Source organism: Toxorhynchites rutilus, chromosome 1, assembly GCF_029784135.1.
Source record: "Toxorhynchites rutilus septentrionalis strain SRP chromosome 1, ASM2978413v1, whole genome shotgun sequence".
Lineage (NCBI taxonomy): Eukaryota > Metazoa > Arthropoda > Insecta > Diptera > Culicidae > Toxorhynchites > Toxorhynchites rutilus.
This window is the reverse complement of record NC_073744.1, coordinates 195491552-195506576: the sequence shown is the minus strand read 5'-3', so window position 1 is coordinate 195506576 and position 15025 is coordinate 195491552. Positions and strand designations below refer to the sequence as shown.

Genomic DNA, 15025 nt, shown 5'->3' with positions numbered 1-15025 from the left:
CGTCGTTAAATTGCTCGTTATTGACAGCTCTGTTCGGGAAAGCACACAAATGGACAGAACAAATGTATGAGGAAATGGGAATGCTTCCAATTTTCATCAATTTAAACCACATACAGACTATGGGATTGTAATGTATAGCATATCAAACAAATCTTAGGGAATTTCCGATTCGTTTGGTATATAAATCGACAGAATTCGTTCACGGCAAAAATAGTTATTAACGTTAAATTTATTTCATAAAAACGTGACCTGTTTTTTGCTTTGGCATCCTTAATGAAAGACGTAGTTCTACGTCAAAAAAACGTTTTGAAAAATTATAGCAAAAAAAAACGATGTCATTATGCAAACTTTGGATCTTCAGTATGTATAATCTACCTTTTTTCCGTGATGCAATTTGCTGTGGAACGCCGTTTATTTTGAAAATCCACGATAAACAAATGAAATGACCAAGGCATTATGTCATACGTAAAATGATAGACTTGGTCATTAGATTTACTTGCAACATAGAACGTAATCTATCACAACGCATGAATTGACCTTATTTGGGATTTGTTTGCAATTGTATTCGGAAACTCTTTCATTCAATCACTAGTTGATCAATATTTTAATCAATACAGACAAATGATTACTAAGCCAACGGTAGTCCTAAGTCAGTGGATTTTTTCCATGCAATACCCTCCCTATCGGAAGAGGAAGGTGTGTCAAACCAAAATAAAAACATTTCTCGTTCCCAAGAACCCTCACATGCCAAATTTGGTTCCATTTGTGTTCGCACCCCAACATATCCTGTCATGTCGCTTTCCGAGCGAAGCGGAATGTTTTGGGAATGTGACGCGAGCAAAACAGAAAGGTATACCCCGCACGCTCAACATCACTACCGGCCAATGCAACGGGAGAAATAAAGAAGAAAACTCTGTGTCTATAGAGAAAGTGTGTACATATTATCCTTTAGTTTAATTGAATTCTCACTCTATATCCAACCATCAACAAGTGTAGATGTAATTCAATGTTTAACAGTGTCAAAAAATGTTACATAAAAAGACGAAACCATCAACTAGTTTTTTTAATCAGCAATTCATCATCCTGATTTCACCGGAGAACCAGTAACAATCATGAATGAAGTTGCAAGGAGGTGTGACAGTCCACTTGTGATCGAGTTGTACTATTGTCCTTCCACAAGTGCCTAAGCGGAATTCTTGCCCTCCCACCATCATCTGGTATGGATTTCACATTTTTATGGGAGCCCAGAGAGAGGAGGGGTCTTGAATCATCATAGGAACCTTCTCCGGCCCCAGAAACTCCTACATACATGTTTTCACCATGTTCGCCTCAGCCCGCCGAGATGACACGATCCTAGTCGGCCGCCAACCCCCGCCATTGGAAGCGGCGGTCTCTCGCAAGCAAACCTGTGTTTCACTGACTGCCCGATTAGTTTGAAACATAGGACATTGGCCAGGTGCATTTCGTTTGCCCGATTAATTTTTGTTTTGAAGTACATCATTCATTGGAATTCAAAACTATTGTACCACGATCTGAAGAGATTTTCACAATTATAGCTATTTTGGTTTGGACATTTAACGCGCAAAATCATAACTCGTATACCCGCGCACAGTATCCCAGACTGTCTTATACCCATGATGTTTTGTGCGTCAGAATATGTCTAGCTTACTTGGGACATTACGCTATTCTATGTCCGTTTATTTCTGTTCCTCTTGTTTCCTTCCCGATTTTATTCGGGAATTTTCCCAACCTAACACCACTCACTCACCCGATCGTTGCCAATAGGAAAGTCCACTTGCTATCCCAGCTCTCGCGCTCATCTTCGGGTCGCTCTGGTACCACCGTTTCCTCGACGATACTGTCGATAACGGAAGTCTGTGTAGGAAGCTTCCTGGACGATCCTGCCGCAGTAGGCGGAGCCGAGCTCGGGCCCAAATCCAGAATTCTTCCCATCGGCGGATCATTGTCGGAAATGAACGCCTGATTGGTTGCACCGTATGCCGCACTCCGGTTGTTACCATTTTCCGCACGCACCAATCGACTTCGAAGTTCCTGCCGTAGGCATAGAAGAAAAAACATCCCGAAAAATCTCAGTTTTGGAGCAATTTATTTATTTATTTAGTGCGCGTCACAGGAACTAAACTAAAGTGAGCAGGTCTCGGGTGAAAAACTTCCGCCTTCTCGAGAGGTCGTCGTGCGAAACGACCTACCACCCCGCTTGAGGTCTCCGGAAATGATGGCCACGTCGTGTCGTAATTCAACTCAGCGAGCGTCCGCAAATTATTCAGCCGTTGCCGCCCGTAGCCAGTGGTTTGATAAACCTCGGAAATTTTACAACGCGTGGCTTCCTGAAGTGCCAACAGCTCACCCCAACGGCTGGTATGATTCGCTCGAGCCCGGCGGAACGCTTCCACACGCTCCCGGTGCCATTTGTTCTCCTGGGGAACCGTTGGTAGTGGCATTCACTTGATTTTTTCTCCCCGCAGATGCTGTCAAAAGAGTCAAAATAATGTTACCAAGGCCAAAGTCTACTACTACTTACCCTCAACTCTAGCTCATCCAAGCTGCGAACCGTGGCCTGCTGTATCAAATCCCGCGAGCTCTGTCGACGAAATAAATGCGCCGTGTTGGCCATTATGGTGTGTGTTTAGCTTTCGGTCACTTTTCTCACGCGGTTCGCTTTTGCAAATCTTCTCTAGGGAAGCTGATCACGACAAAAAAAATATTGCTCACACGTGCACCGAATGTGGAGGGAACTTGTGGTGGTTAAACGCGAAACTAAACACTGCAGGCAACGTGCAACTTTCGGGTCGTTTTTTTTCTGTTTAACTTGGCAAGCTAGTGGTGCCGACGGTTGGTGCTAACGGTGCTGGCGGTTGTGCATTTGGTGCTGTTAGTCATTATTGTGATTTGTGATATACGGATTGTGCGTAGGAAGTGCGTTTAAAACAAAATACGATGCGCCGCTTGCTATGTGCGAAAGTGCAGAAGAAATTGTTTGAGAAAAAAATAGTCTTGAAAAAAAAACATAGTTTTTAATGAGTTTTCACATAAAAAAAGAAGATAGTTTTTCAAAAAATATTGAGAAACAATATTCGATATCTCATTCTACTGAAATTGCTTTATTATGTTATAGGATGCGCGAAACCTACTTGAAGGATCAAGATGGTTTTGACCGTGTTTCCCTTCTTTGTCCGCCGAATATATTTAGAAACAACTTCGCTTCGCTTCTTTGTTTTTAAGACGCTTTAAACTTTACAGTTTATTCGCCTCTATAAAAAAACTCAAATTCCAGTAGAGTTCGATTCACACAATCAGGTCAACATGAAGATAGGAAACTCCATATTTTCTTCCAATTCATTAAATAATTTTCTACTTAATAAATTTACGTATGACAGCTCCTGTCATCAATTGATGGTATTTGTGCAGTACGTTTTACTCAAGGGAAAATTTGGAAGCTGTTATCTATTCCAAAGATTTATTTATTTATTTATTTATTTGTTTATTTATTTAGGCTTAACATCTTAACAACATGGCCTGATTCACAATTTTTCTCCAATTAACTCGGTTCGTGGCATGAACACATTCTTCTCTGTGATTTCAAGTCGAATCCTAGTGTGATTAAAAGCGTCGTATGACGGATATTGATTCAAGTTAGAAGAAAAACTGACCACCGGCTGACCAATGTGGTCCTAGATTCCATTAAACTTGTAATCGAATTGTGGTGTGGTTTGATGATTTCTTCTCCATATTCCATGTTCATCGGAACTTGTTCCGATCATATCTACGGAATCGGTTGAACGATTCGAACCACACTCGACAGCGACATTTAGAATTAGAATACCTTCTATTTGCCGACTGTCACATTCAAACTGGTTCATCTGTTGCCAAGTATATATATTGAGAAATTGAGATGACGGTCTTACCCCATAGGGTACCGGTGTTACCCCCATGGGGTGCCGGTTTCACCCACACTGGTTGATGAGCTTCATTTTTATGTTTTGACTATTACTTGAATTGAATTACTTAAATTGACTATTACTTGAGAAAATTACCGTTTAAATGTACTGATATTCCTTATATCTCATGGCAAATAAACTAGACAATGATTCTGTGGAGGAAACATATCAATATGTGCCCGCAGATCTCACAAAACAATACTTTTCCTTAGGGGCTGTCCACATACCACGTGGACATAAAAAGCACGATTGTAGACTCCCCCCTCCCCCTCCGTGGACAAGCGTGGACATTGAGTATATCCCTCCCCTGTTGTCCACGTGGACATTCTTCCATATATTTTAATTGAAAAAAAAGAAATAATTGCATTGCGTCTATATTAAATCTTAAATTAGTCTTTTTTTGTGTTTTTATAATGTTAAAAAAAAGAATAAAACCAATTTAAGAAAAAAAAAAGATGTTTTGGTTTTTTTGGCATTGAAAACTTGTTTTAATAACAAATTCCTAGCGACCATTCTGCATAGAATATCCAGATTTCTCTCGGAGTGCTCGTGAGGCACAATTACACTAGAAAATTCTTGACTCAGGCAGAACATCTTTCTTACGATGCAACGCAAACTGCTTCACTTCCGGAGCCTGCAACATTAAAATCGTTTTATTCGGATCATAACCCTAAATCCTTTTTTTGAAAAGAAAAAAAATGCGAATAGGCTTTATTAGTAGTTGCGGTTGTTTTCTATTCTTTGATTGATTGCACCTCTTCCTACCAATATAAATATCTAAGAGTTTGAAAAAACTGTAGGAAAAGCTCGGTAATGGCCACTGTATGGAATGGTGAGTTAAGTTTGCTAAAACAAAAATTCGTTTTTTTCCATCACATTTGTTCTAATGCATATGGAAATCTATTTAATGATTTATGTAATAATTCCACTATGATAACTGGTATTATGCCCAAATTATTACTACTTCAAAATCGCTTTTCGAGAAAATTCGAGAAAACCAACGACAAATGCATATCTGCTTGTCTAATGGTTAAAACGGTACGGCAGTAGAACTGCACAATCTAGCAAGAACTTTTTTTGTAATTGTAAAATCACAGCTGAATCAATAAACTAAAGGGTGTGTCACATCAAATTGCATCACGGAAAAAACGCTGTAGAAATTCGCCCAGTAGACCGATCCTTTTGAAAATTTTAGACAGTAAAATAAAAACTATTAAACAACTTTTGGCATTTTCTTTTTATTCATACTTCGAGCCCAAGCCCATATGCTCACACCTTCCTCTTTACCGCGTCCATAAGGTTCTAAACAACGTCAGGTTGTAGTTTTTTGACGTAGGACTACGTCTTTCATTTCTATACCGGGGTGTAAAATCAAAGTTTCGAAACCGAAAGCGTTACGCCGGAGACCGAGATTTTGAGCGTTAATAGCTCCTAAACAACTGAACGAAATGGTATGATAAACACTTCATTCGAAAGATAAAATGTCTACGCGTTATATACTTGTTACTTTTTGATCCAAAAACTTGTTTCAATAGTCTTAAAATTGCTTTCAAAACAGGCTATTGAAATCACCAATCGGTATATAAGCGAGCGGCGCTCGGAAAACCACTCAGCTCTAATTGAACAGCGATTGGAGCATGTTGTCGCTGTTGCGGTGAAGCTCTTTATTTATCATGAAAGCGCGGATGAACGGTGTCACCAAGAGCCTGTTTGTGCACCCTAGGCCAGAAGGGAATCTATCAGGAGGAGAGTGATGCCACAAACGGTTCCCTGGGAAGACATCGCTACACACACATACACGCGCGGCTATTAACAGGTGGTTATCGAGTTGGCATTAACCACTGGTGGGCTTCCAGTATCGAGGAAAATGTGGAAATATCTAATCGTTACTGAAAATAATCTGCCAGTTCCTTTGGGAATTTTCAAAATATATTCATGTGAAAGAGTTTAATTGAATGTTTTCTATCCATGTAACACTGTGACCAAATATGTTTCAATCAAGTGCTATTAACAGGTGGTTATGGAGTTGGTATTAACCACTGGTGGGCTTCCAGTATCGAGGAAAATGTGGAAATATCTAATTGTTACTGAAAATAATCTGCCAGTTCCTTTGGGAATTTTCAAAATATATTCATGTGAAAGAGTTTAATTGAATGTTTTCTATCCATGTAACACTGTGACCAAATACATTTGGTTTTGTGGTTTTTCAATCAATCGCAATTAACAGGTTAGCTTCAGAAGATTATTCTTCCCCATCAGTAGGATATTTCCGTATCCAATATTGTATGCGCCCGCAACCGATTATTGCTCAGTCGCCGAAAGTTTCGAGCTCAGAGAGATCATTCCCCTCTAGTTTGCCTTCCAAATTGCCATCGTAAACCACACCATCTCTCGATTCAATCACACACAAAAAGCATACTTAAGCGATATTCTGGTGGTGAGACACATTCATTTTTCGTGAGGACATCGACAAGACAACATTGTTGCCTAACGTGCTGGAGGAGGTGGACGGCGAAGGATCGACACAAACACGCGCAGAACTCTTTCCGTTAGGATGCCATTCAGCATCGAGAAAGTTCCGGAAAGATCTAATCATTGCTGGAAAATAATCTGCCAGTTCCTTTGGGAATTTTCAAAATATATTCATGTGAAAGAGTTTAATTGAATGTTTTCTATCCATGTAACACTGTGACCAAATATATTTCAATCAAGTGCTATTAACAGGTGGTTATCGAGTTGGCATTAACCACTGGTGGGCTTCCAGTATCGAGGAAAATGAGGAAATATCTAATCGTTACTGAAAATAATCTGCCAGTTCCTTTGGGAATTTTCAAAATATATTCATGTGAAAGAGTTTAATTGAATGTTTTCTATCCATGTAACACTGTGACCAAATATATTTCAATCAAGTGCTATTAACAGGTGGTTATCGAGTTGGCATTAACCACTGGTGGGCTTCCAGTATCGAGGAAAATGTGGAAATATCTAATCGTTACTGAAAATAATCTGCCAGTTCCTTTGGGAATTTTCAAAATATATTCATGTAAAAGAGTTTATTAGAATGTTTTCTTTCCATGTAACACTGTGATCAAATACATTTGGTTTTGTGGTTTTTCAATCAATCGCAATTAACAGGATAGCTTCAGAAGATTATTCTTCCCCATCAGTAGGATATTTCCGTATCCAATATTGTATGCGCCCGCAATCGATTATTGCTCAGTCGCCTAAAGTTCCGAGCTCAGAGAGTTCATTCCCCTCTAGTTTGCCTTCCAAATTGCTATCGTAAACCACTTCTTCTTCTTCTTCTTCTTCAATGGCACTAACGTTCCTAGAGGATCTTCGCCGTCTCAACGTAGTATTACTTGCGTCATTTTTTTTTATTTGTACTTAGTTGAGATTTCTATGCCAAATAACACGCCTTGAATGCATTCTGAGTGGCAAGCTCTAGAATACGCGTGATCACAGTGCAAGTCGGAGGAAATTTCTTTGACGAAAAATTCCCCCGACCAGAACGGGAATCGAACCCGAACACCCGGCATGTTAGTTATGACGCTAACCACTCGGCCAAGGGAGCACATCGTAAACCACACCTTCTCTCGATTCAATCACACACAAAAAGCATACTTAAGCGATATTCTGGTGGTGAGACACATTCATTTTTCGTGAGGACATCGACAAGACAACATCGTTGCCTAACGTGCTGGAGGAGGTGGACGGCGAAGGATCGGCACATACACGCGCAGAACTCTTTCCGTTAGGATGCCATTCAGCATCGAGAAAGTTCCGGAAAGATCTAATCATTGCTGGAAAATAATCTGCCAGTTCCTTTGGGAATTTTCAAAATATATTCATGTGAAAGAGTTTAATTGAATGTTTTCCATCAATGTTACACTGTGACCAAATATGTTTCAATCAAGTGCTATTAACAGGTGGTTATCGAGTTGGTATTAACCACTGGTGGGCTTCCAGTATCGAGGAAAATGTGGAAATATCTAATCGTTACTGAAAATAATCTGCTAGTTCCTCTGGGAATTTTCAAAATATATTCATGTGAAAGAGTTTAATTGAATGTTTTCTATCCATGTAACACTGTGACCAAATATGTTTCAATCAAGTGCTATTAACAGGTGGTTATCGAGTTGGCATTAACCACTGGTGGGCTTCCAGTATCGAGGAAAATGTGGAAATATCTAATCGTTACTGAAAATAATCTGTCAGTTCCTTTGGGAATTTTCAAAATATATTCATGTTAAAGAGTTTATTTGAATGTTTTCTTTCCATGTAACACTGTGATCAAATACATTTGGTTTTGTGGTTTTTCAATCAATCGCAATTAACAGGATAGGTTCTGAAGATTATTCTTCCCCATCAGTAGGATATTTCCGTATCCAATATTGGATGCATAAAACCTTGTGCTTCCAACGTAACGCTCTCGTTTTCGAAGTCGCCCAAATATCCATTCATTCAGAATGAATTCAGATTCAACTTCAAACAAATGATCTCTAAATCAACGATAGTCCTACGTCACCCTTGCGGTTATACCATAGATATAACCCACTTCCTGTTTTTTTAACAGAAATCCATTTTCTTTTGAAGTTCGCCTCCGATTTGACAACTTTTGGGTTCTTCCGGAGGGCCTGCTTCATAATCGCCCAATATTTCTCTATTGGGCGAAGCTCCGGCGCGTTGGGCGGGTTCATTTCCTTTGGCACGAAGGTGACCCCGTTGGCTTCGTACCACTCCAACACGTCCTTTGAATAGTGGCACGAAGCGAGATCCGGCCAGAAGATGGTCGGGCCCTCGTGCTGCTTCAATAGTGGTAGTAAGCGCTTCTGTAGGCACTCCTTAAGGTAAACCTGCCCGTTTACCGTGCCGGTCATCACGAAGGGGGCGCTCCGCTTTCCGCAAGAGCAGATCGCTTGCCACACCATGTACTTTTTGGCAAACTTGGATAGTTTCTGCTTGCGAATCTCCTCCGGAACGCTGAATTTGTCCTCTGCGGAGAAGAACAACAGGCCCGGCAGCTGACGAAAGTCCGCTTTGACGTAGGTTTCGTCGTCCATTACCAGGCAATGCAGCTTCGTCAGCATTTCGGTGTACAGCTTCCGGGCTCGCGTCCCACCATGTTTTGCCTTTCGTCGCGGTTAGGAGCCTTCTGAACCTTGTATGTACGCAGGCCCTCCCGCTGCTTGGTCCGCTGGACGAATGAACTTGACAAATTCAGTTTATTGGCGACATCCCGGACCAAATTTCTCGGATCACGTCTAAACTGCTTAACTACGCGCTTGTGATCTTTTTCACTGACGGAGCATCCATTTTTGCCGTTCTTCTCCTTCCGGTCGATGGTTAGGTTCTCGAAGTATCGTTTTAGTACTCTGCTGACTGTGGATTGGACGATTCCTAGCATCTTACCGATGTCCCGATGTGACAACTCCGGATTCTCGAAATAAGTACACAGGATTAATTCACGACGCTCTTTTTCGTTCGACGACATTTCTCCAAATTTACGAAAAATTGACAGTGAAGCATGACCAACGTGATCTATACACTCTTATCTGATTATGAGCGAAAGCTGAAGATATAATTCCTAAAAAATAAATTTCTACAGCGTTTTTTCCGTGATGCAATTTGATGTGACACACCCTTTAGGACAAATAATTCAAAATTTTGGATGCCTAAAATGCTCCAATCTGGAACAAAAATATTCTCGATGCGGTTAATTCCATAAAACATGGAATTGTCAAGTTCAATTTCAAACATAGGAAGACTTATCGCTTGTGATTTCCACTATGGAATTGATCTTATTCCATAGTGGAAAACAGCCTCTTGGCTGTGGTGCAAAATATGTAATCTAATCCCGGATTCAAAGCCTCTTGGAAAAAAAAAACACGAATGTTGTAATAACATGTACTAATTAACGGAAAACTCACTTGTAACATCCCAATCTTTCGTTCGGTAGGACAAAGTGATCCGCAAAAAAACCGCTCTCCGGTACTGAGCATGCCTAACTCAGCTGTGTTAAAGATAACATCGCAAAATTCGGGGAATATTCGGGAACAAGGGTACCCAGAAAAGGTAGACTGAATCTGGTTCTTTTATTACACAAGTGCAGGTATAGAGATTTGGATAGCACTCATTTCCTTCCCAAATTATTTAGATAATCCTCAAATATTCTGGTCATTTCATCATGTTATCAACACCCCACATGTACTCTGCAGATAAAAATGTATCAGAAGTTCGCCATGTCAAATTTACTCTCCGTAGACTTTGACCTAGAACACAAAGTTCAGTTTATGTTCAAATGACGAAGCTTAGAAGTTGAAAACATTGATCCTCTACTTCCAATGGAAACTTGATCGCTCACCGTTTATGTGGGTTTCATTTAGAATACATATTTGAGCGGAGAAGTTCGCTGATATGGAAAAATATTCGAAATAACCATTTAATGGATAGATAGGGAGTACTCAAAATGGGCGAAAAGTTCTTAAAACTGCAGAACAGACTTCATTTATTTTTGAAAACAGATCTGAATGTGCTTTTAAAAAACTTTTGTTTAACGTGTCCACGTGGACATTATCTGAACTCCCACCCCCCTCACCGTGGACAAACGTGGACATTTTTGTACCCCCTACCCCCCCTAAAGGTGTCCACGTGGTATGTGGATAGCCCCTTAGGGTGTCGGGCATACCCCCCATTCCCCTAACTGTTATTTGAAGTTGTGCCTTTTCATTAATAATGTGAATATTTTTTTGTGGATATGGCTTCCTAGTTATGTAGTAAGAATTTGTTCGATCATTTAAGAACAACTGAGCAGGATGTAACTGCCTCAACTCTCGTGAGAAATTCATTTTATGACTTCGTTATAGGAAAAACAAATTCAACCACCATTTCGTCAACTTTGCTAGCACTTCTTCGATAGAAAATTGGGATATTTGTTAGTAAATTAGTAGAGAAATGGGGCTCTGCAAACAATATGGTGTACCGATTTTCGAATAAAGAAGACGCATGGCTGATGTTAGAATTTGTAATTCCTTCTGAAACTGGTAATTGTAGTATTTTCTTATTATAAATGGTGCTTTAAAAATATTTTATAGGTTACAATATTTTTCATGTTATTTAGGGACTGCGGCACCGAGTAGTGAAAATGGTTCATCTCTAGGAGGGAGGTCTGAGAAAAAATTACGAAAAATGTAAAAAAAAAAAAAAATGTAAATTTTGAACTTTGCCCCATTGCCCCTCCCCCTTTTGGCTTTTTGAAGAAACAATGGCAATGTTTTACCGTCAATTGCACACATTTCGTACAGACAGATCTTTTTTTCAGATTTTTTCAAGAAAAGTCTCGTACTGAAAATTCTTCCCTCTAGCGCTTACGTCAAAATGCGAGACTACGACAGTTAAATGTTCAACCATTCGATAAGAAAACATTAATGAATTGCTTTTCTATGGAAACACACGACGATTTAATTGAATAAATAATCACGCGTCTCCATTGAATTGTCTTATTTCAATCTTAGTATTCCACAATGTGGCCTCCCTTTGACGGCGCCAGTGGTTGTGTGGTTAGCGTAACAGCCTCACAATCCGATCGGCCTGGGTTCAATCCCAGCTGGCGTCGTTGGGATTTTCTGAGGCGAAAAATCTCTGGTTACGTCTTCCTTCGGAGGGGAAGTAAAAGAAGTTGGCCCGGCTTATGAGTTGTTGAGTCTGATAGGTAGGAACAGGTGGAGTCGCCTCCCTGATGTCGGTAATTGGCACTGAAGTGGCGGAAATAGGCCGACGAAAAATAAGCGAAGATAAAAAAAAAAAAAATGTGGCCTCCCGTCAGAAGAATATTTTTATAACAATTATATATGGAATCGACACCAAATGCAAATCTTAATGGAAATTTTCATTTTTTCCTCACACTAGAGCATACGAGTTCAGTAAACCTCCATTTAAGAGCGCCAGTTGAATGACATTTTTTTCCGTTCAAGCTCCAGTAAGCCATTCCCTGCTACAAATCTCATTAAAGTGTGATATCCTTATTCTCGCGATCCACTCTTTGTCATCCTATCGTTACAAAACACAAAACACAATCCGATTGGGCGAGGATTTAAAAGCCATCAAAATAAATTCTCTATCAATTGTTCGTTATTAAGGAATCGAGTGAACCCAAGCAGGCGAGGTTATTTCGCACCGTGAAAGGAAATGAAAATGCATATCGAAGTAGGCTACTGAAACTTCAAACCGTCTGTTTGACGGATTGTGTTTAGGCACGACTTGCTTAGACTATCGCGCCATTCTGTGTGAATGCGTGTGTGAATATCTATTTGCGAAGCGTCCAAATGATTTATTGTGTGCTGAAAACCCCCCCCCCCCCCCCTTTTCCCCATCTCTAATGGCGTGGGATGTTGTGTAAAAATCGATACTACAGAATAAAATCCTCCAATGGTAATGGAAAATGCTTAAACGTAGAATTCAAACTAAATGCTCGTGCACGGCTGGGGAAACACCAATTTGTATCTGCGAACACGCAAAAATGTTTTTGTTTTTACCGTCCACACAGTGCTGCGACGATGGCAGGGGCTCCTTATTCCGAAACGGCAGACACACTTCCACACCAACTATTGACAAACACTCAATCACAGCACATTGTTCACTTTTTGAACGCTTTTTCACGCCACCGAAAGCGGATATCCTGTCTTCCCTCTCAAGTGTCGAACAAACCAATTAATCTGTCGTTTTTTTGTCGACTGCTCTCGAAGGTAACTGCCCCTAAAATTATATAACACGCAGCACTCTATCTTCCCACACTGTTTTTTTTTTGGGTTTCTTCAGCCCCTCTCCGATTATCACACACAAACGCACTTTTATTCTTGCTTCATTCTGCCTAAATCTGGGCGAATCTGCTGACCAAGAATCGGAAAAAACGCGAAAAATCGATCCGATACACGCGATGAATCCTGGTTCTTTCACAAAACCGAACGATTGATGGTGTTCTTTATGATGGATGATGGATGCTCATTTGCGGGGATGGACTCCGTCGAGAACTGGAGCGTTCGCTCCGTAGGTCGTAATCGTTTGGCGAACAGGATCAGAATAAATGAATGACTTCCTAGCAGGTCCTTCCGCGAGAGAGAGAGTTGACAACAGGTTCTCCCGCAGGGAGAGAAATGTTTGGTCTATATGGCGGTTCCTCGCCGTTCGCACGTTTTATGCAAGGACGAAATCATATGATGCTGAGAGTGAATGGCGGCATGGTGGGTGAGTTTAGTAGTTCGTTGAAGTTTGGGAGGCGGATTTCGGTATTCGCAACATTCGCAATCTTTCTGTTTCACTAGTTTTCTTTATTCAAAGAATCTATTTTCCGAATTGGTTTTACTCAGATAACCGTTATTGAACTCCTGAGCGCTCATGATTCTTTTTCCACCGATCGACAAATGGTCGATCTCTACAAACTTGCCATCGCTGCCGGAAACACGTAGCCGTTTGCGTTTTCGGCAGTACTCAATTCGACCAGCTTTTGCGTTTACGTCGCATTGCTGCTGAGGATCGTAGCTAACTTTAAACATTTTGACCAACTTTCCGTCCAAGTGAGTTGTCAGTGGTTTGTAGGAAACCAGCGATCGGTAGAGATCATAAACTTCTTTGGCACTCTGTCCGTGCCATCGGATGTTGGAAAAATGAGGCGTCACTTTTGGAGCTGTGAAGAACAGAATTTCGTTCCTAAAATGATACTAGGGGAAACGACAAGAAAATACCGTAAGTTGCATCGCAGTCATGTTGCGCTATAAGGTTTTCAAGATAATGATCGATATTCTCTATGCAACTCAATAGCGCGGAGGCCCCAATTTCTGCCAACTTAGTGTGAAGTTCCGGCATCAAGGTGTCTGTCCCAATCGGAACTCTCCTCTGAGTTAAGATCTGTCGAATCATAGAAACATCTGTTCGCGAGTTGATTTCACTCGAATTAACTTAATTACCTCGCCCACATCGAAATGATTCGGTTTGATCCTCATAATCGTAACTCCCGTTTCGCTGTCACCGTTTTTAATTGCGTGTACAATCGGAGCTGCCCCTCTGAGCTTCGGCAGTAAACTAGCGTGAACATTTAGCATTCCTCTGTTGGTGGTGTTAATAAACACATTACTCTACCAATTTGCCCCGCAAACAGTCAGGTGAATGTCTTACTTACAACCGAAACCCGGCGATGAGCTCTTCGGGAATCAGATGTCCAAACGAAACAACGACCCCCAGATCGAAGGTACCCTTAATACTCGTCCGCTGTATAGGCCAAGAATGCAGTGCAAGGTTCTCGTTTTGAGCATACTGCTTCAAAGGGTTTTTCTTGGCTTTGAATGAGGTGACCACCTCCAGTGATGATACGGTGCCCCCTGATTTTCTAGAGCAGAGAATTTATCAGAATAAAATTTCCTCTTATGTCATTTTTCACTCACAAACTTTCATTCAGCACTCGTAAACTGGGAAGCGAGAAGTTGTCGGTTCCAAAAAACAGAACCCGAAGTTTGGTGTTATCCCATCGAGAACAGTAGTAACGTTTCGTTGACGACACTATCGGATGAAATGACAACGCCTTCCGTCGATATTCGAAGACATTTTTACACATATTTTGGAGTATTTTCATGTTTTTTAGGCGATAGCTTTACTTTACGTTTCTACAAGTCCGCCAACAAACAGCTGATGTTAAGAACAACAATAAACAATTTCTGGGAATGGCAAAATGTCATACGGCTAGAAACAGAAGAGAAACGTCAAAATTGGTTTCGCCCTTTTGTTAAGATCAAAATGTGTGGAATAAAGGTGTGACCGTGTCGTCAATAAGTGCGCGGGGGAAAACGGTATAAATATTCAGAGGACTGTGGAAAGGGATTTTATTGCAAATAGAGATGTCTAAATTTTTCGTTTATTCAATTGTCGATTAATCGTGGGGTCTTTTTTAAATATTCGATTCATTCGAATAATTGTTTTTCAGTATTCGATTAACCGAGCGAATATTTATTTCTTGTAATCAAAAAGAACAGACATATTTGTAATAAAAAAGTATGCTGTCATAATTTTAAAAGTTA

General features: G+C 40.5%; 2 protein-coding genes across 6 annotated transcripts in view; both read right to left on the bottom strand.

The window, feature by feature from the left end:
• LOC129773078 (sodium-dependent neutral amino acid transporter B(0)AT3) overlaps positions 1-13125 on the bottom strand; it is a 34669-nt gene extending 21544 nt beyond the window's left edge. For 3 of the 5 annotated variants that reach the window (XR_008742662.1, XM_055776630.1, XM_055776653.1), the window contains exons 1-3: positions 12494-13125; positions 2543-2970; positions 1769-2052 (exon numbers count right to left, since the gene is read on the bottom strand). Coding sequence is in view for 4 of the 5 variants with exons in the window: in XM_055776630.1 (XP_055632605.1) it covers positions 1769-2052; positions 2543-2635 (377 nt within the window). In the remaining variant the exon portion in view is untranslated. The remainder of the gene's footprint in view (positions 1-1768; positions 2053-2542; positions 2971-12493) is intronic. The other 2 variants (XM_055776636.1, XM_055776645.1) reach the window with 2 other exon arrangements.
• A 139-nt stretch (positions 13126-13264) lies between these two features.
• On the bottom strand, positions 13265-14686 carry LOC129773193 (methionyl-tRNA formyltransferase, mitochondrial). The gene is made up of 5 exons (XM_055776779.1): positions 14396-14686; positions 14134-14340; positions 13922-14060; positions 13700-13862; positions 13265-13641 (listed from the first exon to the last, which is right to left on the bottom strand). The coding sequence occupies exons 1-5, from the start codon at positions 14581-14583 to the stop codon at positions 13286-13288; spliced, it is 1053 nt and encodes a 350-aa protein (XP_055632754.1). The 5' UTR covers positions 14584-14686; the 3' UTR covers positions 13265-13285.
• Positions 14687-15025: the final 339 nt, after the last annotated feature.